Source organism: Hibiscus syriacus, unplaced genomic scaffold (genome assembly GCF_006381635.1).
Source record: "Hibiscus syriacus cultivar Baekdansim isolate YM2019G1 unplaced genomic scaffold, ASM638163v2 tig00110505_pilon, whole genome shotgun sequence".
Taxonomy (NCBI): domain Eukaryota; kingdom Viridiplantae; phylum Streptophyta; class Magnoliopsida; order Malvales; family Malvaceae; genus Hibiscus; species Hibiscus syriacus.
Window position 1 is genome coordinate 284061 of NW_024062765.1, and position 23559 is coordinate 307619.

The 23559-nt window shown below is 34.0% G+C and overlaps 1 protein-coding gene and 1 pseudogene across 2 annotated transcripts; both read right to left on the bottom strand.

Annotated features, from left to right (window-relative positions):
* Nucleotides 1-4434: 4434 nt before the first annotated feature.
* Nucleotides 4435-9752, bottom strand: LOC120129940 (oxysterol-binding protein-related protein 1C-like). 2 transcript variants are annotated; one of them, XM_039147325.1, is made up of 10 exons: nt 9195-9752; nt 8744-9100; nt 8387-8483; nt 7373-7812; nt 6952-7107; nt 5847-6014; nt 5565-5705; nt 5241-5468; nt 4933-5046; nt 4435-4753 (listed from the first exon to the last, which is right to left on the bottom strand). In XM_039147325.1, the coding sequence occupies exons 1-10, from the start codon at nt 9678-9680 to the stop codon at nt 4589-4591; spliced, it is 2352 nt and encodes a 783-aa protein (XP_039003256.1). In that variant the 5' UTR covers nt 9681-9752; the 3' UTR covers nt 4435-4588. The 2 variants fall into 2 exon arrangements, with proteins under 2 accessions (XP_039003256.1, XP_039003255.1); XM_039147324.1 differs by having other exon boundaries at nt 7373-7815.
* A 2441-nt stretch (nt 9753-12193) lies between these two features.
* LOC120130063 lies at nt 12194-20421 on the bottom strand (annotated as a pseudogene).
* Between the last annotated feature and the right edge of the window lie 3138 nt (nt 20422-23559).

Consider the following 23559-nt stretch of genomic DNA (forward strand, 5'->3'; position numbering starts at 1 on the left):
TTTTTTCGCATCGTAGGCTATTTGTTATATGTGACGCGGTGTTATGAACTTTCAACTCCTATTTTTAAAAAGGGAGTCACGTTTCTTTAAAATCTTAAAAGGAAAAAAAATGGTTATTTCAACGTATTAGCGTATTTGAATACGCTTTTTAAAGATAATTTATTGTTTTTAACTATAACTTATTGATCTTAAGTTATTTATTTATTTAATAGTATGAGGTGATTATAAAATAATATTTATTTAGAATCTTTCTTATCTATTGATAACGTACATGTCTTGTTGACACGTATACTCGAACTCAAATTCTCACTCAATGAATTCTTAAGTTATTCAATTTTGATTAATATAGGGTACTTACAAATTGTAGTATATGTTTTAAATATTTTAAATCATTTGATAATTAACACTCAAATATCATGCAGTTGTTGATGATCAAACTTGTGGCCTTTAAAAATAACAATAATTCCTTTAACAACTGAAATCACTTGGATCGTAGTTAATTTATTAAATTTTAAATTTAAATTTATTACAAATTTAACACGCCGCCCGTAACCTTAAACAAACCTTAGTATAACTTTGAAAGCCTATAAACAATATTAATATTCTTTAGGAAGTTTAAATACTTAAAAGTACTCCATAGTATAATTAACTTCCATGGTGTTGATAAACGCTATGGAACTTATCGTAAAGTTCACTTCTGATAGTTTTTTTTCTTCCTTTTTTCTTCTTCTGAGAATGGGAATAAATTATATTTCAATTGTATCGAGGATTACAAAATTCTTGATATAATTCGGTTCATCGAAATAAAATCAGAACGAATTGGGTTTCTATAGAGCTCATTGTGTCAAAGAGTGGGCGACCCTATTGGCCTCTATTGACGTAAAAAATCTTGAATGAACGATTATTTTTCAGTATCGAGTGAGTTTCATTGATCAACAATCCAATTGCTGAGATATTCTCTTTGCGATTAGTCAGTCTGTTCACCACAGAGATGGTGTCCCCTTCGATGATGACATTTCTCCAACCATTTAATTATTTTTTAAGATATGGATGAAAAATAATTGAAAAACATATTTTCAATTTGCTTTGTACTGTTCTTTTACTCATTGATGATTTCAACGTTAAAGCAAAGTAAATGTATACGTATATAAATAAAAACCAAACCAATAATCTCTAAGAATAAAGATCATTATAATGGAGGGGAGTTGATTTTTTTTAAGAGAAAATGGTAAGAAAAACGAAAGTAAAAGGGCAAGTAATTGGAGCAGGGCCATAGCTGGGGTGTCTGTTGTGCATGGAACATGAAGAAGACCTAGCAAAACTTAAACCCTAAATATCAATAAAACAGAATAAAAAGGGGTCCTTTTAGACACTTGGAGGCAGTGGTTTTACGATCACAATAAATAAACATTTATAATATAAAATAAAATAAAAACGTTCGAGTGGTTAAGCCAAGCTCCAGGTGGTCCACTATCCATGTGATGATTTCCTTAAGAATAAAACCCTTTCCCCTTTGAATATTTCCTATTTGTTTTTATTTTATTTTATCTTGTAATAACGTGTAGTTGCTTTTGTGTTTAAGACATACAATGTAAGAGGTCGGGAAATATTTCATGTTGTGACAGGACATTGCAAAGAAAGTGATATAATGTGAAGAATTATTTTAAGTGACTGGTTAATTCGAATGTTTACATCATTGTTGTTGAAACATACCAAAAAGATAAAAGAAATTAAAGAAATTTTAAATAAATAATATTAAAATTATAAACATAATTAAAATTTAATCATATTTTCATTCTTCTTAGGTGTTGTTTGTTTTTGCAGAGGTAAAAGGTCTGCAGTCTGCGGACCATATCTGCAGGCATCTGCAGCAGAAGAGGTGGACCAAAAGTCTGCAGTCTGCAAGAAGAAGATTGTTTGTTTTTTAACGTCTGCAGACTGCTAAAATAAACTGAAATATAAATAAACTAATTTTTTAAACTTAAAAGAGTTTTACAATACTGAGATTTAAATAATTTTAGTTTTACACTACTGAAATTTAAATAATTCATACAACTACAATAATAATTTTTTTTAGAAAAACAAACATCAGCTTATTAATTCTATTATAAGTCTCACATAATCACATGTACTATTAGTTTTATAAGTTTTATAGAATAAAATTTATAAATGATCATTAAATTATATGATTTTTTAAATATGCAATTATGTAATACTTTTAATTTTTTTAAAAGTATATTCATAATTTATTTTTATAATTATATGATATTTTTAGAAAATATTTTTTAATTTATAAAATTATTTTATGATTATTTTTATTTAATTGTGATTATATTTTAAAATTTTAAAAACATAATTTATAATTTTTTATATTTTAACATCTTAATTATCAAACAATGAAATCATTTTTTATTAAGCAATGTGGTTTAAATACTTACATTTTGTATAAAAAGTTTAAATATAATTTAAAAATAACAAATCCAAAAAATATTATATTTAAACTTAAATCAAAATAATTAAAATAAATATAAAATTTTAATAATATATAAAATAATTTATATGATATAAAATTAAATATCTATAATATAATATTAAAAATTAATATTTAATTTATTTAAAAATTAATATTAAAATTAATATCTATAATATAATATTACAAAATTAATATTTAATTTATTTAAAAAATTGATATTAAAATTAAAATCAAATATAATATAAAATTAAATATAAAACCTCTTTGAAGAGGTTAGAAGACGTCTGCAGACATAAGGTCACGTCTGCGCCGCGCAAACCACGCGCAGACTTTAGAAGAGATTCTGTCTTCTAAAAAACAAACGGTCTGCGAAGCCCAATGTCTGCGCGTGGTCTGCGCGGCGCAGACATAGGAGCTTTGCAGACTTTACATAGTAAAAACAAATACCACCTTAGTGTACGAGCTTATAGCAATACTTTATTTTGTTCTTTATCAATATTAATATTAGGATTTTTTTAAGAACAGCAACTGCATGAGGTTGAGCTTGCAGCGGGAGTCTGTCAGCTTCTTCAACTAGAGAGCTTTCAAAATATTCTGCTGCCTTTTCATTTTCACCTCAGTTGGATTTGTGTTCAGAATATGAAATTCTTGATAAGAGTACTGGAATGTCTATTTGCTCTGATTTTCCAGAGAAAAAAATTGTAATATATATTCGTATAGATCGGCATTATTACCATAAAACTGCTTTGCAATTGTTTGCTTCTTCTCAATGCCTGCCTCTTGCGTACTAGTGATTGAATCAGACTTCATAAGTCTCCATCTCTTGGATCTCCGTATGATTTTATGCTAGATGAATAAATATATAAAATTTCAAAAAATAAAAAAAAATTATTAATAGAAAAAATATTTAAATTATATAAAAATTTTATAATTTTCAGTGACATCTCCATCGTTAATTTGGAGAACAAACCATAGAAGCCATGAAATATTTTCAATGAGATTAATTGACAGATTATATTCTTTTATTAATTTCAACATTAATAGTGATAAAGAATAAAAATATATTATTTTGGTTATTCTTTAAGGATTTTAAGAAATCTAAATCAAGAAGTGAGGAAGATGCAAATATAATTAAATTTGATTTTTTTAAAGAGTTTTTCGGTATTTAATAATAAGTTCTCTATATATTTTTTTAATTCGTTAATAATATAAATATCATAATAATGTATGAGATTTATGGATACATAGTACATTAAATATAATCTCATATAAATTATCGTGAATACAAACGGAATGGCATGCATTCAACGGTTCCGCAAGTATTGTTGGCTTTTAAAATTTAATTATTATTTTAAAGTAATAATCTTGATTAGATGATTGCTAGGAAAATAATGCTGGAAGAGATGGATATTTCAATCATTAAGCTTTGAAATGATACAATAAAAATTATTATTCCAAAAAAGTGGACAATTATTTTACTCAATAATATCTGTTAAATATATTTTGGACCACATATGATATTATATATTTTTATGGACAAAACGAAACATAAATGTTAAAAAAATAAAATTTAACAAAAAAATATTAAAGAAAAAATTGATAACCTAATATATGTTGGGTTTTTTTTAAAATAAATTATGCTGGGTTTGATATTACCAATTTTCAGGAGAACACCACATGGTATGTTTTTTAATTAGTTTTTAAAAACATCCATTATAATTAATTAATAATGCATAAAAAGGATACTAATTTGATTATAGCGGTATTTGCTTTCAATTGAAAGCCAAAGCAACATTACTGGAAAATATGAAGGAATAAATTTAAATAATTATATTGATAATACAAAATAAGAAAGATTAAATCAAGGTCATTGATATGCCAGCGGATGGTCACAAAACCCTATATATCTTCTTGTATTATGAATCTGTTACTATGTGTTCCTTTTGTGAGGGGGGGCAACAATGGAAACTTTGCATCCGTAAACCCCAATTTTTTATTGGGTTAGTGAATGGAATACTGTTATTAGTAGTAGTATATTATAATAATGGTTTGTGCTGGGGGACAGACATCCCAAAGTTGTTAAAGAATGAACGATGGAGAAGTTGCAGAGGTGGGTCAGTGAGGGTGATCACAAGGGATTTGGCCAAAAATATCAGGGCAAGAATCCCATTTCCCCTCATCTCTAGCCTCCCAATATCCACCAATATAACGGTACGGCTCACTGTTTTTATCCTTTGCAAACCACCTTGGCTTCCATCCCCTCTCTTGCATCTTTTGAGCCTGTTCACACCATTTACAACTATCAACCTAAATGCCTTCATAGCGAGGGTTATATACAATATATATTAGATGTGATCCAATAAATCTATAGTTCCTTGACACTTAAATCCATGGCTTGCGGATGTGCACCACTGAGACAGAGAATTGACAATAAAGATGAAACAAACTGTAAAACTTACCTGCCGTTGCCGCTGTTCCAACCGCAACTTCTCTGAATTTGCCATTTCATACTCCCCATTTTCCAGATACCTTTGATCGGGTCTCAGCCTTGAATCAGTAGGAGGTAGCTTTTCCTACATACAGAAAGGGGATTAAAAAGCATCCCAGTTACTGCAATGCAGCTCGTAGGATATGAAGACACAGCGCAATGGTTTCAAGTTGTTCCATTTCCTTCTGATATAATATAATGGAATTTTCATACCGCCCACTTAAGGCATTAGAATGATGCCAAATTTATACATCTGATCAAAACTATTATATTAATCACCTTGAGATCAGGGGTGAGCTCATTCAATGTGATGGCAAAACGTGTTAAGTTAGATCGGGTGGGACACTTAGGAGGCTTGCTCCGTTTCCAAAGTAGATTGGCTTCCGATAGAGACCATTGCCCTTTTCCCTTGGAACAATCTCCATTCACATAATGCATGCTTTCATTCCATTTTCCAAATACTGTAGCCACTGTCTTTCCATTCCTGTCTTGAACTGTACCATGTACCTGAAGTGCAATCAATTTTTATATATAAAAAAACTAGGATAATAGAAAATATCATAATACTATAAAAATGCGTTCTTGGTATAATTGTATAAGAACCTGGTGAGGATTTCTGTCAACAATAGATTGCTCCTTGAATTTCAGCCTACACGAATATTCAAGATTAACTTTTACGTGCATAGTACCACTGTGATCACAGTACAATTTTCCAAGTATGAGATTGTATATTGATGTTGTAACCTGGGAAAAGAAAGTCCGTTTTTCAATTGGAAATCAAATATATCTTCTACATGCATGCACCACTTCAATTGTATGCAACAATTATATGTCTGCATACATGCACATACCGAAATATGTGTTTGTTAACTTTTGGGGTTGTACCTTACTCCACTGGAACACTTCTCCATCTTCAAACTCCAAGGTCAAAACACCAACAGGATCAATTGTAATTGAGCGACCCCTAAATTTGCTCTTCAAATTGCTATCACCCCAAAATTTCCATCCCGTGCCCTGACAGTGAAATGCCACAACAGTAGGATGATGACTGACCTGATACCAAATATGGAATAATTATCAGCAAACTAATAGATGGAATTAAAACATAAACAAAGAAACACGATAAAAGATGACTATGGTCCATGGAAATATATACACTACATATATAATAAACACTATGTAGTTCTTTTGCCAATACCCTAGACAGTGCAGGAGGTTTTGATGCCTCAACAACAAATAGAGAGCCACTAATATTGCCGAGACTTAAGATCTCGTGCATATGTAGTTTAAGATTGTCTATGCAGGTTCAATGTCTTCATCAACACTCCTGTAAACTATTCCCCTTCCCCAAGTAATTTGACAATGGCAAGATAGATTTCACCTGATGATAGAAAGCTACTAGCTTCCATTATAGTTGGGCACCCAAGAAATGTAATTTTAGGTGATGTCTGATGACCGACAAGCTTGTTCCACTTGTTTGCTTTGTTAAGGTTGAACCCATTACAAGGTTTTCAACTTAGCAGACTTTTCTATGAGAATTTAGACCAAAGTAAAGAGGAAGCAGCAGCAGAAGAAACTAAGAGAGGTAACCAAAGAGTGAGAGAGAGAGTGGAAGTCCTCATTCTGCCTTTCTGCTCACCAAAGTATCAATAATGTACTAAATTTGCAAAGCTCTTGCAGTATAGCATTTTGACATCAGGGACATAAAAATAGGTTTAATTTCAGATCGATGTCACGTAGTACATATAAAGTCAAAACTAAGTGCAATATTCCTATGTCTGAAAATTACACATGAAAAAAATGTTTTTTGTGCATATCGAAGCTTATTGTTAAATTGACTCTGTGTTGATGAGGTGAACAGACACATTGCCTAGTCACAAGGTTGATTTTAGAAGTGAGGTTAATGCATTATGAAGTTTGAAGGGCAATTTTGTGTAAATGCAGGAAAACAAAAATAGACAGATATATCACGTCTTGAATATAGACAAACCTTCTCTGAGAAGAAGCGTACGCCTTTATCTGGATAATCAGCCTCATATGTTTCCCCCAATAATGGATTAAAAGGTTTGCACATTCTTCCTTCTGTTGAAAAATATCCAGACACAGCAAATGCAGCCACATTAAGAATTCTCATGAGGCTATTCCCCTGCATGTTTTAGAGGGAAAAATTATGTGCGAGGAGAATCTTGTCAAGATTCAGATTGTTGAAGTTCATGAAGAGAGTGGACTGGTAGAAGCATATAAAGGATAGATGTGTAACAGAGAGAAAAGAGGCTGGGAATCAGATAAAAGAAAGATGTATAAATAATTTAAGGAAGTGCATGATAGTGGTATATTAGAGTAGGAAAACTTTGTGGTGCAATCAATGCTCTTTCTCCTCAAACATAAGAATACGGACCTGTATCACTCACCCTTTTTCCCCATTCATTTGCACGGTCGAGTAAATACGAATATTCCAAATCCTCAAAACACTTTTGAAGAGAAGAGAGAGGCTCATTGAAGTAAACAGGAAGACAAACTTTTGCAAGGTCTTTCCCAATATTATCCTTAATTATTGACCAAAGACTTACACCCTTCTCCTTTTCAACTGGGTCAGGCAACTTCTTTCTTCGTTTAATGCAAGGAAAGTTACTTCCAACTGATTTGATAGCAGGATCGATGTTGTCTTCAGAACCAAGAGTATTAAGGTCTTCATCATCTGAAGAGAGAATTGGTGTCCGGAAATCATATCCGTTGTCTTTGAATGAACTTGATGATAAAAACTCGTACGTATCAAAGAAATGATCTCCATCAGTTTCCTCTTCTTCGGCATCAACTCTTTCATTATCATCATCTGAGTCAGTTGTATATCCTTCTGAGTAACAGTTGAAAAAAGAAAAAACGATATCAATGGTGATGTTATGAACAGAAAGCAATTTATATAATCAAGCAATCAGCACTATAAACAACTATTAAACTTATTAAATGGAACACGTAATAAGGAATATACGTGATCTAGTGGTCCGGTAATGTAAAAAAACAGGGGTCCTTTACTTGAACTCAAGTCGGCAGGTGCAAGTGTGCCATACATAGAAATTGCATCAAGAAAATATATGAACCTCTTCTTAACAAGCGTTATAAATTGTCTACAAATAAGTGTAGGTAATAGTACTAATACTCGGGCACACTGACGAGAGAACAGAAATAAACTTCATATCTAATAACAAACAGCGAATACTTTTTTTTGTTTAACCACCGGTATCCAATCTATTGATAGGCTGGTTTTGCAGAGGCCCATATGGGGTGACTTTTTCAAACCAGTAACAATCTGTGAACATTGATTACAAGCATCTACCACACAGCTAGGCATATAATGATCGGTCCAGCATAAATTGGCTTATAGAACCAACAGTTGAAAGAAATAGTTTTACAGCCTAATATCTTACCACTAGACTTCTCTTTCTTTGTCAAAGAGGAAGCCCCATTATTCCACTTCCTTTGGCTCTCGATGATCACTTTATTTTCCAAATCCACCTTTTCCGTCTACAAAATAGATTGCGAAAAGTAAAATTTCAGATATTAATCTCTAGTGACACAAGCAGTTACAGGCTGAAAATAAGTAAGTTATGGTTCATTTCAACAGTCTAACAAAAGCCAAAATACACCCTTTTCAGAATTCCGTAATTTCTAAACAAAAGAATATAATAAGAGCATAACGAACTGATGTAATTGTTTCTGAAACAATCAATTCGGTTTTAAAATTGAATGTCACTGAAAGCAGCAAATTTATTTATTAGTTTTACCTCCAACTGACGCAAGGTTTCGACGAGAAGACGCTGTTTCTGCGCAAGCAACAGCAGCTGCTTCTGCAATGCTGAGAACTCCGTCCTCATAATCTGCTCGCTATCTTGGATAGCTAATTCTCCAACCTCTTCCTGCATCAGCCGTTGTCTCAACTTCTCCGTGGAAACCACCGTATTGTTCACCTGAGCCATGAGCTCGTTATTAGGTATCCTAGGAAATAAATCCTTAACCGCCAGAAGCGATTCCATCCACGCAACCCGATCGTCCCGCGTCTCGGCTCGTAAATGAAGCATTTTCGTTCCGGTGTAAATCGAGAACCTCTTATCATCTGATTTGGTTTCATGGATCGAGGAAACCTGATGGGGAAAACCCAATAAATAAAAAATCATTTCAAATCTGCTTCAATTTTCATTCATTCATTTCGGTTAGTCATTTTTTCTTTGTGTTGACCTTTAGGTGGACTTCACCGAAGGGTTTGCGACGGCCTGGGGAATGCCGAGAAGTGGGTTTGCGACAGCCGGTAATAATACGTAGAGACTTTTCGCCGATAACTTTGCACCCCTTTTCTGTTTCTTGGCTGACGACTATCTTATCAGGTCCGTGGAGTTTATAGTACGATAACACTCCGTCTTGCAAAACGAACCACCTCGGTTTCCAACCTTTCCCGTAATTCACCCATTTGTAAAGCACCCCAGATATACCGTTTCCTACAATGTTGTTTAGCTTCACATCCACTAGAGGCGAAGTAGCGAGAGGCGTCGCCGCCTCGTTCCCCAAATGCATCCCGTTTCTCTGGCTCATCCAATTAAGATTCGCGCTATTGCTACGATAATAACGAGGCCGGTGGCTTTGATTGCACGGGCACTGCCTTTGGTCCAAGGATCGGAATGTAGAACCGAAAGAGGAGGAGAAAGTTTTCTTCAAAGGATTATTCATGTTGATGACGTCGTCGGAAAGTGGTTGACCGGTGAATGTTGCTTGCCCAGGTACGGTGGTTCCAAACAGGAAAAAGAATGCGCGTGAATAATTGTCAATAATTAAGAAACTGATGTAATTGGGAGCACGGTGGCGTTGCGGTTAAAGTTAGCAACATCACGGTTATGTTTGGTTTTGTTGGATTGGAAATTTAGTTTTCTTTGTCTTCCTATATATGTTGATGTTAGTACAGTTTGTGGACGGAGACGGTAACAAAAATAATATGACTATAAAAGGACGGCCGTTGTTGAGGACAGGGCTAGCCGTTGGCGGGAACTTCGGGCGGTAACCCCACTGAGAGGAGTGGACCAAAAACAATGTTTACGGTGATAGGTTGAAATTATTTGGAAATTTTGAGTGATTTTTATAATAATAATTAATATTAGATTATATATTAATGATTTTGATATTATTTTTATAAAAATCAAAAATATTTTGTTAAAATATAAAAATAAAATAAATTTATGATACTCAAATAAAACACGTGCGCTCACGTGGAGGAGAGACAACAATATAGGGTGGTTATGTGAATGTTTTTACTTTAATTATTTAACGAGAGTCATTGAGTCAATACTATTATTATATGCGTGCCGTCAAAGGTGTTTAAACGTTTAATTCAGCTATTAATCGAATCGAATTTTTATTAATTAAATTAATCGATTTTTTTTTAACCGTTAACTGAACTAAAATTTGTTTTTAAAATATTAATCGAACCGAACAAAGTTTGATTATTTTGGTCGGTTAACCAAATTAACCAAAAAATTTATATTTTTTAATTAGATTAATTTTAATATATTATAAGTTTTTTATTTAGGTTAAAATTTTAATTAGGTGTTAATAATTTATGAATTTAGTGTGGCTAAAAAAATAAGTGATTCTTAATTCTTAATGAGTTTGAGCTTAAAATATGTATTTAATATATATAACATATTTCATATTTAATCATTTCGGTTAATTAACCAATTTCGAACTAAATTAATCGTAAACTGAATATTAAAAAAATTGTTAATCGTTCTCCAACTGAACTAATTCCGTGGCCGATCGATTTAACGGAACTAATTCAATTCGATTGGTTAATTAAGTTAAAACTGAAAAAATAACACCCGTACATGCCGTTACTGTTTGATCTGGTTCACATTGTATTTATTTTTTTTATATTTTATCAAATTTAATCATTGCTTTTAAACTTTAATTGTCAGCATCATCAACTACCCACATGAAATGCCTGTAAAAGCTAGTTGTTCTGTTTTTCAGTGTCAAAAAGGTTTTGAAGAGGCAAGTATGACAAATGACCAATCGCTAAACGATGTTGACACACTCACACTGCTGCATACCAATCAGCAGGAGACATAATTTTCCTTTTATATAATAAGCTCATATTTCGGGAGAATAATGATTCAAATCCTATAATTACATGAGAAAAAACAAATTAAACTATGAGAATTATCCCGTAGGAGATCCTTAAACTGGATACCCAAATTAATCAAAATATCTATAATTATATGGACACAAAATAAAATATAAGATTTTATGTTATGAGCGAATTTATAAAATTTTAAAGAAAAATAAACTTATAACTTATAAAATTTTAGAATGAAGGACAAACAGATTTTTAATAATAATAAAAATATATATTTAAAATATATAAAATTTTAAGAGACAACTATCCCATACTCTCTCTTGGTCCATTATGAATACATAAAAGTCTAAGACATTTTGTTTTCGATCTAAGAAACTAGGTCCAGGCTGCTGGCTATAAAATAGAAAGAAAAACAACAACAAATATTATATAGTCAATATCATATGAGTGGCGGAATAATAGGGTTATTTGAAATAACGAGGAATGAAGGATATCATATTGCAGTGTCACTAACTTGGTATCATATGGAGTTCTGACAGAATCCAATTTTAGAGGAAGCCGTTAAAGCTTCAAGGATCCATGTTAATCTTCTGTTTTCATTGTGTATGTTCCTGGAGGAGGTTAAATAGACACTGCCTCTAAAATAGAGCTGAGCCATGCAATGTATTGATGTAAGCTTTTTTAAGACAACTTTCAGCAAGAAATACAGTGGAGCTACGTACCTGTTTTCATGGGGATGAAGCACACATTTGATTCTCTTCACCATTTCCGTTTCCACTGATGATTTTCCGCATAAAAACAGCGCAGCAGGCAAGGCTGTATCCATGGATGAGGATGGGAATTGGGAAGGAGAAAGAAAGACTTGAAGGAATATGCGTTTGAATGGGAAGGAAAAGAAAGCGGAAGCGGCTACCGTGATGCTAAGAATTTGGCATGTCTTATTTCTTTGACTTTTATACACTAACAAATATTTCATTCTGTTAATCATATTTTTAATAATAAAACAGTAAGTTTGATAAAGCAGATACGTTTATGAAATCTCTCAACGATAATGTTTCACCTCGGACACCACAAAGGTTACTTTTTTTTTTTACATATTATTACAAAGGGACAAAAATTGAGCTTAACTTTGGCATCCCAAAATCACAACGCTCTAAAAAATGTTGTGACGAACATAATCCCTTTTTCACGTACTCTTACCCTGACTGTCTTAAATGTTGGAGCTGAGAACATAGCTTTGACATTTGAGAAAGCAACTTGCATTGTTGTTCTCGCGATGTTAGTGATTCCGAAGTTACCTGTGACATCGGGTCACTAAGTAGTCGAGTGAGCTGAGAGCATAACATTGAAGCATCTTGATTGTTGGAACATGAATTCGCTATGAGTTGAAGCAGTTGAAAGCTTTGGTCTTGAGCCAGAGATGATTGGGGAGGGACCGGAGGAACAAGAAAAGGGTGTTGAAGTAGCTCAGGGATCCGCCACCTCTTGTTATGGTCCCATGCAAGACATTTCTTCATGATGTTGAGAAGCAAAGGGTAAGAAACCGGTTCATATATGATCTCGTGGTTTGGATCAGTTATAACTTTGAACTTGGACCAGAAGGTCTTGTAATCAGTAAAAGGGGTCCTCCCATATAGAGATGAACATTTGTCGGATTTCAATCCGATCCGGATCGGTTTTTATCCGATCCGGTTTTTTCTCATAGAAAAAAAACCGGTTTATAAAATAACCGGTTCGGTTTTTAACCGGTTTGGAGGGCCGGATATCCTAACCGGTGTAACCGGTTTCGGTTTTAAAAAAACCGGTTTTTTTAAAAAACCGATTATAAAAAAACCGATTTTAATATTCCAGATTACTCATAGGGAACCGATTCCCCCCCAAGGGGGTACCGATTCCTCACTAAATGGTTTGGCTCCGAGATTTCCAGAATGCTTGGAGGGAACCGATTCCCCCATAGGAGTACCGATTCCCCCCCTATTCAATGGTCGAAATATTTGAATTTTACACTTAGGGAACCGATTCCCTATGAGAGGGTACCGATTCCCCCACGCTCCAAGCATTTTTATTAAATGTTTTCACACTTAAACGGCTATATTATCTTCATTAATTATCACTAACGTTCAGAAGTGATTCAAGGTGTATTTAAGCAAGCTTAGAAGCCATTGATCAAAGACAAGAAACATCAAACAACTAGAATCAAGAGAGAATCAAAGAGAAAGCATCAAACCTCAAGTTCGATAAATTCAAATACTTAATTGAAATACTTAATTAACTCAACATAATTGAAATACTTAAATACTTCCAAGTTTGATAAATTCAAATACTTAAAAACTTCCAAGTTCGATAAATTCAAATACTTAAAAACTTCAAGTTCGATAATTGAAACAAAGTTTACGATAATTGAAATAAAGTTATAAAATAAACTACATTGTCATCTCTTCTTCATCATCTTCGCCTTCTTCGTTTGGAGGGGATATTCCAAGTTTGACTTCTTCAATGTGTAAGTTTGCTTCCAAATCGACATCAATTGCATCTTCTAGGGTGGTGATATGTTGCTTACGAGACGCTCCATCCAAATAATCCTTTAAACAAATGCATACTTCCACCGACTCGGGACTTAGTCTTGATCTCCGTTGCGATATAACCCTGCCACTAACAGAAAAAGCGGATTCCGAAGCTACCGTAGAAGCTTAGACGGTTAGTAAATCACGGGCCATGACAGCTAGAATCGAAAATTGTGCTTCCTTTTCTTTCCACCAAGCCAAAATATCCAAACTTTCAAACTCTTCAAATGTCATTTTTGATAGAAAATCGCATGACATATAATTTCCCAACTCGCTACTTGGGGTGGTAGTACGTGATCGTTTGGATTGGGAATTTACAAGAGTGTTAAAAAAATTCAAATTTATGTTACTTGGACGTCTACTAGATGATTCCGCATTCATTCTCATTTGATCGTGTATTACACTACTTGATCCGTATTTATTTAAATAAATTGCAAACATGTCTCGAAAACATTTGTTAAAATAATTTATTTGGTTTTGGACAAAGTTGGGTTCATCATCGGTTAGATTAAAAGCAAACGCAATTTGTTCAATTAGTGTTTCAACCCCACCAACATTTAACGTTGGGTTTAAAGCGGCGACACAAGTAAAAATGGGGGGAATCTCCTTAAAATATTTTAAAAGTTTTTCCTTCATTGCAAAGCCAATTTCTTGAAAAACTTCGGTTTCAAATTCAAAGTCATTTAGTCGGATAGCCAACAAAAATATTTGATTAAGAACCAACGGGCTAGTAGGGTAATAAACACCGGATAAAAAAGTTGTTGCATTTTTAAAAACCTCAAGCAAATCGATTATTTTAGCTATAGTTTCTCAACTCGAATCCGGATAAATGTTTAGGACATGACCCCTCTCGAAAAGCCGATCGTGAAATGTTTGCAATGTTTCCCTTTGCCTTAAGACAGTATGCATCATCATCCATGTTGAGTTCCAACGAGTTGGACAATCCAAATTAGGACCCAAAGCTTTTTTATTAACGGACTTACAAAATCTTTTATAATCATTTAGTCTTTTGTTGTTGTTACAAAGAATCGATTTTATCATTGTTTTGAATTCTAATCTAATCGGCTCAATAACCTCCAAACCGGCTTGCACGGATAAATTAATTATGTGTGCAACGCAACGGGTATGAAAAAACGCACCGTCTAAAATCGGTGAAAGTAATATTTTCAATCTTGGAACCGCGTTTGTATTATCCGATGCATTATCAAAGGATATAGAAAAAACTTTATTTTCTAATTTATAAAGACAAATTACCCTTTTTAAAAGTGTAAATAAATTAACACCGGTATGCGGCTCACCGAATAATTCAAACGCGATTGTTCTTTTCATCATTTGTCAATTATCTTGATCTAACCAATGTGACGTAACGACTAAAAAAGAATTTCCGGTATTATGAGGGGAACTCCAAACGTCACATGTAAGCGACACACCATAACGGTGTTCTTGGAATCCTAAAATCATTTTTTCCCTCGCCGTACACCACATTTTTATAGCATCTCTTCTAAGGGTAGTACGACTTACTTGAGTATAACGTGGTTGCATTAGTTGTTGAATTATTGTCGTGAAATCTTCATCATCAAAGTGGTCGAACGGCAATGCTTTTGTAATCACGAACTTTGTAAACGCTTCTCGTAATTTTTCGTTGTCGTAAACAAAAACACCACCTTGCGGTGTAAGATTCGATTGACTAGGATCCGATCTTGAGCGAAGTGCCTTGCATGATTTTGTCAAATGGTTCTTCAACGTTGTGTTTCCTTCCGATGCAAGAAACTTTAGACAAAGTTTACAACGCGCCCTCCTCGAGCCATTTGACATCTCACATAAATCGTAGTGATCCCAAATGTCTTTGTTTCGAGTGTGTTCGATCACTCTCACGACTTCAAGGTTTCCCCCGACAGAAGATTCAGCCGTGTTACTCATGATGAACAAAAAATTACAAAAGTAAGATTTGAGAGATGTTTAAGTGTTGTGTAATAAGATTTGAGGAATTTGTAATCAATCAAATACATCCCAACCTATTTATACATGTTTAGGGTGGTAAAATGGTAATTTTTTAAAGAAAAAAAACGGTCAAAAACAGTCACAAAACCCCCCCAACGGCTATATTAACGGCTAGTTTTTTAAACCCAGACCGGTTTTTTTTCGGATAAAAACCGGTTTTTTAACCGGTTTTTTTCAAACCGGTTTTTTATCCGGTAAAAAACCCGGTCTAGGTTTTTTTCTCCAAACCGGTTAAAATAACCGGTTTAAAAAAATCCGATCCGGTTAAAAAAAACCGGTTTTTCCCAAAACCGGTTTCGGATATTTTTTTCACAAAATCGGATATTCGGATTTTTTGTGCACCCCTACTCCCATATACCATTTGGTAAAGTATGCACCCAAGGGACCATATATCAGAAGGTCGACAACATTTTATTGTGGTCCCATTTGCATCTCTCATTGCACATGAATGCCTCCATTTGCATCTCTCATTGCACATGAATGCCTCAGGAGACATGTAACTCAGAGTTCCCACCTGCAATCATTGTTTTACAAAAAGGATTAAGATGTTATGTTCATTTCAGACCCAAATCATGAAGTGCTTTCTTTGATCAAATGATCAACCACTTAAATTGAGAAATTGATGCTCCAGAGCATACATGAATACTCGCATCAATGTGATAATAAATGAAAATGAAATGAAGGAACCTTAAATGTAAAGTTGAAGAGAACAATGAGTAATGAATACCTGTGAATCCCTTTGGATGTGGGTTGTATCGCTCATTATGGCTTTGGCAATACCAAAATCAATAAGTTTTAGAGAGCCTTTTACAAGAAGAAAATTAGCAGGCTTTACAGAATGCACGATGCGTTCCTCATGTATAGTGCTGAAAGCTTGAAGTATTTGCTGCAAATTGCTCACCAAACTAAAGTGAATATTCAGCCTTACATAAAATATATAGGATGAAGCTAAGACTCATGAATGGCGCACAATTTTCGAAAAAGGCAAACATATAGAGGAACATGACGGTAAGCGCATAAATTTCTAAACTCAAAAGTAGAAATACTTTGCTTTCATTTTTCTGAATATGCAGGAATATTAATTGGAAAAGAAGTCCTATAATTTTCTTAGAATGATCCTTGGTTTAATAGTAGGCTTCCATTATGACATATTAATTGGAAAAGAAGTCCTATAATTTTCTTAGAATGATCCTTGGTTCAATGGTAGGCTTCCATTATGACATGCAGGTCACCAATTCAAGCAGCCTAAACAGTTGCAACGGAAAACAAGAGAGGAACCCAAATCAAGGTTAAAAAAAAAAGTTGTTTTTTTTTCAGAATACTCATTTGATCCACAACTTCAGCTTTCTGAACCGTATGGAACTTCAAAAACTGAATGAGAAAAAAATCACCTTATCACATGTGTAATGTGTTCTTTGGAGTTTGCAAAGGTAAAAATATCAAAGATAAATAGGGTGAACTTAAGAGAGAGAGAGAATAATTATGCCCCAAAACACAAAGCAGGGAAATAGCCAAACGAATTAAAGGGAACCCGAAATAAAAATAAGCAAACACAAAGACAAGGAGACAACTCATGTTTGCTCCAAAAAGATACTAAATTGTTAGCCTCAACATAGGAATGTTTATTTAGGTGGATTGCCATTAGAAAAGCCCAGCATGAACAATAACAACCATCAAGTTTCAAATTAGCATTAAAATGCTCTTTGAATTAAAGCATATAATTTGAGCATGTTATCAAATATCATTAGCAAACAGCAACACAGTCAAAGTAAGGGATAGCTTTAAAACCTGCCAGTAGTCATCTATAGTATGTTTGGAGCTATCCATTTCCGTCCATTTCTGGTACAGCATGTGAACCAAATCAATTTCTCCATATTCAAGTACCATGTATAGATAGCCATCATCCTTGACTCTGCCATCTTTATTTGACATGCAGCCATTCATCACTTCTCGGAGCAGATTCTTATCTGTCACCTGATATCAAGAAAAGCTACTCACAACAATAAAGCTGACAATATATAACATCAAAGTTCAAGTCATTTATCATTAAAGAAAAAAAAGTACAATTGATAACAATTCTTGCCAACAAGATATGCTTTTACATGCATGGGTGCTATAAGGAATTTCTACTATGTTAACTGTGGAGCACTTGACCCTATGACCTATAAAATTTATCTGAGTGGTGACAGAACCCCTCCCAGGCCCCCATCATTCTGAGAACATAACAAGCAAACAACTTCGATTACCATAAAACTTTCAAATTGTCACAACTGCATAAAATAAGACATAGTTAAGTTCCATAGCATATGAAATTACTCTGCAAAATCAACCACCCAAATAGATCAACAATATCACTAGTAGCTACACCATAGCATAAAGAGTTAAAGCCCCTCATAGAAACATTTTTCTTTAGCATGAAAGAAACATTGACATACATGAGTGTTTAACAGCAACTCAATGAAATGATTGTTTAATAGTTTGTGCTGTTGGCGCACAAATTGGAGCAATAAAAGGAAAAGGATTTAGTATATCAAAATTTATCGCAACTATGGGTGGAATGAGGTACCTCATAGTCTAGTAAGTTGATAATGTTGTTCTTTCCCTTCAACCTGTTTAAATATTCGATTTCCTGACAAAACCCAAACGCACTAGCATAGTCACGACCTTTGAGCTTGATTTTCTTGAGTGCATATATTGTACAATCTGATGAAATGACTTTGTGGACCTCACTGCTTCCTCCGCTACCTATTTTTCCAAGCCTTTGATACAGCTTTCCATTCACTTTGAAAAACAGTTCATGATCATAATTCCGTTTACAAGGTGCCGATGCTCCTTTACTACATGCAACCTTCCCTTGCTTCTCTGCTTTAGGAGGCTCTAACTTTACATCTGAATTCAAGTTTTTTGACAATGGAGACTGAGATTGTATATTAGTGACACCATCTGCGAATTCCTGCCCTTTGATTGACGAATCATCCTGAGAACAAGAAGCTTTTGAAAGTTTATTTTGGGTCACCAAGTTTCCTTTTTGCCTTTTGGACAAATCAGATTCATTGACCTCCAGTTCGGCATTATAACCAGAGGTAGAAGCCTGAGCTGCCAGATCAGCTAGTATTCTGCTCATTTCCTTCTCTGAAGGAAATTCTTGCTGCAAAACATTCCTTTGATTTAGAAATTGACGATTCGCATCAAAAATCTCCAAGGGGCTCTTTAGAGACGTGAGAACCTCCTTCATGGGAATGAGAACAGTAAGTTGTCAGGTTAAGCATTGGAGCTGAACTTGAATGGATAGATGTTGTGGTAGCACACGATGACCCCACAACTGAAGATTGAGTGACGGGTTGCCCTAAAAAGTTTCTTAAATGATGTATCTGATCTTGTACAATAGTAGTTCTTTTTGCCAAAGAAGAGATTCTGCCATCAGACTTCAAATTGATTTCAGATTCTGGGTTTTGAAAAGGTTGGTGCTTTGACTAATTATTGGCAACTGTTGATGACTCTACTTGATTGACTACATTCCACTCCATTTCTGTCAAGGCAATAGAATCCATATGAGATGATAAATTCTCCAATCCAATAGCCATTCCATCATCAGCCCCTGCAGATTTAAAAGGAAGAGAAATACATCGTAGGGCATAGTGACAAATTCAGGAGCTACACGTAATCAGTTATAATTTAACTATTTCCATCACAATGTCGCAACTTATGGTGGCAAGGAAAAGCCCACAAAACATAAATTAGTAATTTAAAGAGCATTGTAAAATACACTACCCTGGGAAACTCAATTATGTCCAGTTAAAAAATGAACCTTTTTCTGACCATCAACATTTATAGACTGTACATCCTGCAAAGGGATCAGATTATTCTCCTTCTTAGCATCAACCGCCTTTTGTTGATTATGATCCACATCAAATGGGTTGAAATTTTCATCAAATGTTTTGGTGGTAGTCCCAGTGATGGAAGACACAGTAATAAATGCATCTTCTTGAGGCTCCCCAGCATTAATTTTCTCCTTGACTAACTGACCATTACGCAACGAAACACAATCCTGAGACTTTTTAGTATCAGAACTGACACATATTTCTAGAAGCAGCACGCTGGGGAACCACCGTTCGTCTTGGCATTATACCATTCGTCTGTATTGTACCTGGAGACCCCTCAAAAATTCCAACATAAATTTACATCTGAAGCACTGGCATAATCTCATTAGACAACAAAGTTTATCCAATAAATCATGACATTCTTAATTGACACCAACTGTGGAATCAATATGAGTAGACCCTAAATTTCTACTTCCCTTAACTGAATTAAAATAACTTAAGGAAATAAAAAAAAAAGGAACTCGTCCAAAAGAATATGTAACAGAAAACCCCTAACAGAAACTAAAATTTTAAAATTAACCAAGTAAAAAGTAGGGATTTGAACTAGAAGAACACTAAATTTAAAGAGGGAAGAGAGTTGTACCGAGAGAGCGATGTCGCTTGAAGGCCGCTTGGACATCACGGATGAAGCCGGGAGGGGACGAAGAGGATGAGGTGGAAGATAACGTGTCTTGATTGGGGATTGGGCGGACCAGATTGGCAGATGGGGGGAGCGGAAGCTTAGCCTCCCTGTCCATGGACGGATCTCAGCGACATATCCGGTCTACGGAGGGGAAGTTCCTGTAGAAAGATGGAACAAAAAGTAAAAGCTTCTTTAGGACAGAAATCGCGGAACGAAGACTCAAAGAGGTGAGGTTAGGGTTCTGGTGGTATCTTCGACCCATGGGAAAAGGAAACAGTGAGATGGGAGTGAAAGTTTTGGAAGTTTGAAAGCCTTTTTGCCGCTTTAATTGATCTCCTTTATTTTTTTAAGAGTAAACTACACCAAATGTCACTTTTATTTTAAATCTATCATATTTTGGTCATCCATTTTGTAAAAAATACATTTTAATCATTTACATTATCAATTCATTATATTTTGATCGTGGAATCCTTAATTCTAGTTAATTTGATGAGGTGAAAAGTTAATTAAAAGAGTCAATTTTATCGAGTGATTTTGGTGGTAAAGAAATTATTATTATTTCTTCAGGTCTCAAATTCAAGTTTCAGGAATGCAAAGAATATTAGTGTTTAATGTCAAATGGTTGAGGGTTATATTTGAATAGATATGTAGACATCCATTTTTGTCCGAGTTATAAATATTATATTATAATTATAATTATATTATTATTATTATTATTATTATTATTATTATTATTATTACTAATGTTTATTACATTAACATATGGTTACATTTTATGCAGGCTTAATTGGAAGCCCACAAACTCAAGACCCGAGCCCACAAAGCAAAGCTAACCCGGTTACAAGACCCGACCCGTTTAGTTGTTGCCTCCCACATGAAGTCAGTGCTCAACACCCCATGCCTCTCACGTGAAACCAGTGCTCAACAGCCCATGCCCCACTCCCACGCGAAGCACAACACCCGAGCTGACACGTGTGATCCACCAATCACCAACTTGACCCAATTGGAGCACCTGCAAATAGCACCTAAATCAGTCATCCCACCAAATCCACTATCCATTTTTTAAATGACACTAAAATCAAATGTTAGGTATTTTTACCTACCGAATAATTCAAGGACCCTACCCATTGAATCTCATCATTCAACAACCAAAATAAATTATAAAAGAAGATAAGGCAACCATCCGAGGGAAGATGGGGATCCTATTCGAAACACTAGTAATAGGGAGGGGAAGAACAACAAAAAAAATGAAAAAATAGTGTTGTAAAAGGAAAATCTCTCTCGTTTCTATTTTCAACAGAAGCAATGTAAAGCTTCTTTCGGGATTTTTTCGAGAACATTCAAGGTTAGCAATGTAACAGGGATTTTCCCTACTGTTTTCGAAGCAATACAAAAAAGTTTTTACTTTTATTTTTCTTTTCCCTCTTTCGAGCAACACAAATCCAATTTCATTTTATATTTTTAGATCTTATAAAAACTTACACCAAGCTAAGAATTCTAGAGCCAGAATAGAAAACCCAACGAAAAAATAAATAGTTGAAACCAGATAAAAAAGAAAATGGTAGCTTAAATGTTTACCTTAGTTTATCTTACTGAGTTTTTGGTTTGTCATCGGAGTGGAGATCTTCACGGCTTCCATCCATGCCGTTGAAGGTCTCGTTGTCGGGAGAAGAGAGATCCAAATCCAAACGTCGCCGAGAATAAGTCGTTTCCTCTCGAAACCTTGCATGTTTTTTTATTTGGTTTAGCTGGCATCTGTTGGGATTTTAAAGTAAAAAATAATAATAGACTTGAGGGTCTTGATTGTTTACCTTGTGGTACCTTGGGGTTTAGGGTTAAACTCGTCGGTGTTGAGAGAGCATGGAGGTCAAGGATTCGATAGGAATAAAAGATGAACCTTGGGTTGTTTTAGGTTTTGGGTTAGGCTTATTTCAAGTGAAGTGGGGGCTATTTGGTCGTGTTTTGACTTACTAGGAGTCGTCGGCCACCTTTGTTGATGGCCCTTGAGGGGAGTGACGATGTGGCTCGGTGGCCGTGTTGCTTGAGGAGAGGTTTTCAAACGCAGAAGAGAGTGGGGGAGAAGGAAGTAAAGCAGCACTGATGGTTTTAGCCATAGGTTGTGTGTTATGATTTTAGGTCAAATTTAGCTTAATTTAAGCTTTAAGATAGAAGAGTAAAATGACAGTCTTTAGGTCCAGGGCTACCTATCTATTCGCGTGTGGGATATTCATCGTATGAACCATCCGTTTAGTATATTGTATTTCAGTCCTTAATCTGGTACTGGCGTGTTTATAATTTTGTCTTTTAATTTATGATCTTTTAATTTTAGTCCTGAATGTAGTGTATTTAATTTTTGTTGTTTAGACATTAGGACTTTTAATTTTTGCGATTTTCTTTTTAATCCTAGATTTTTAGGGTTTATTTCAATGTTAGTCCTTTATAATGTTAAGTTGTTTTATTTCAACTTTATGGTTTATTATAGTATAAAATTAATTTTTTTACCCAAATTATTATTTTATTTGTAATTAAGCCAGTAAAGTTGTGTTTAACAGTATTTAGTCATTCTTTTTAATAAGTGTAGTTATTTTCTAAAATTTATAGTTCGAGATGTTATGTTTTCATTTTCATATTTCAGCCACATTGGTGCATCATATGTTAGTAGTATATAATTTGTGTATTAGAATGTCGCATTGCATGATTTTTTTTTAATCCTAATGTTTGTTTAATTAGTTTTTGCATGATATTTTTTTTCTCAATTTGCATGTTAACCTCATAGGCATAACTAGACCTAATTACATAATTTAATTAAGGGTAATACCCTTTTAATTTAAAATTGTTTGAATGGCTTCTCTTAACTCACTAGAAAGTTGTTTTCGACGATTTTAAATTACAAGTGTATCCCATCAGTGTCACTAAAAAAATTGATTCTTCACCATAAAATTTGAGAATAAAAGAAAAAGAAATGTTCGGCTATTTAAATTTGTTGAGAAGAGATCGTTAGAACTCACCTAAAGATCTGGTCTCAATATTTTTAAATAATGGAATATTTTTTATCTTTCTAATGGCTTGATAATTTTAATTTAACCTATTTCATTGCTTTTGAATATTATAAAATTCACATTTTGTTGTTTTAAAGGATCATAATTAAAAATGGTGTGGTTTTCAACATCTCACTAATTGAGAAAAAAACCGTTTAGACAGCTTGGCGCTCTGCTGGGGACATTTTTTAGAGAGTTAGGCCGATAGTCAATTAACTAATTGTCTTTGCAAACGAAAGTCATAAGTTCGTTCTAATTTGGTTTTTTATCCCTTGTTTGTTTTAAATTTCTTGTTTGCATTTTTAATTTGTAATTTGATTAACAAATAAATAGTTGTACTAGCGTGTGATTTACATGTTTCATCTTTTTGACCT

Bases quoted from the DNA above. Each gene is read 5' to 3' on its own strand.
- LOC120129940 (XM_039147324.1), bottom strand. From the start codon at position 9,680: ATGAATAATCCTTTGAAGAAAACTTTCTCCTCCTCTTTCGGTTCTACA. The intron at 8,484-8,743 runs GTAAAACTAATA...TCTATTTTGTAG, and splicing joins AAACCTTGCGTCAGTTGGAG to ACGGAAAAGGTGGATTTGGA. The intron at 7,816-8,386 runs GTAAGATATTAG...ACTGTTACTCAG, and splicing joins AAAGAAAGAGAAGTCTAGTG to AAGGATATACAACTGACTCA.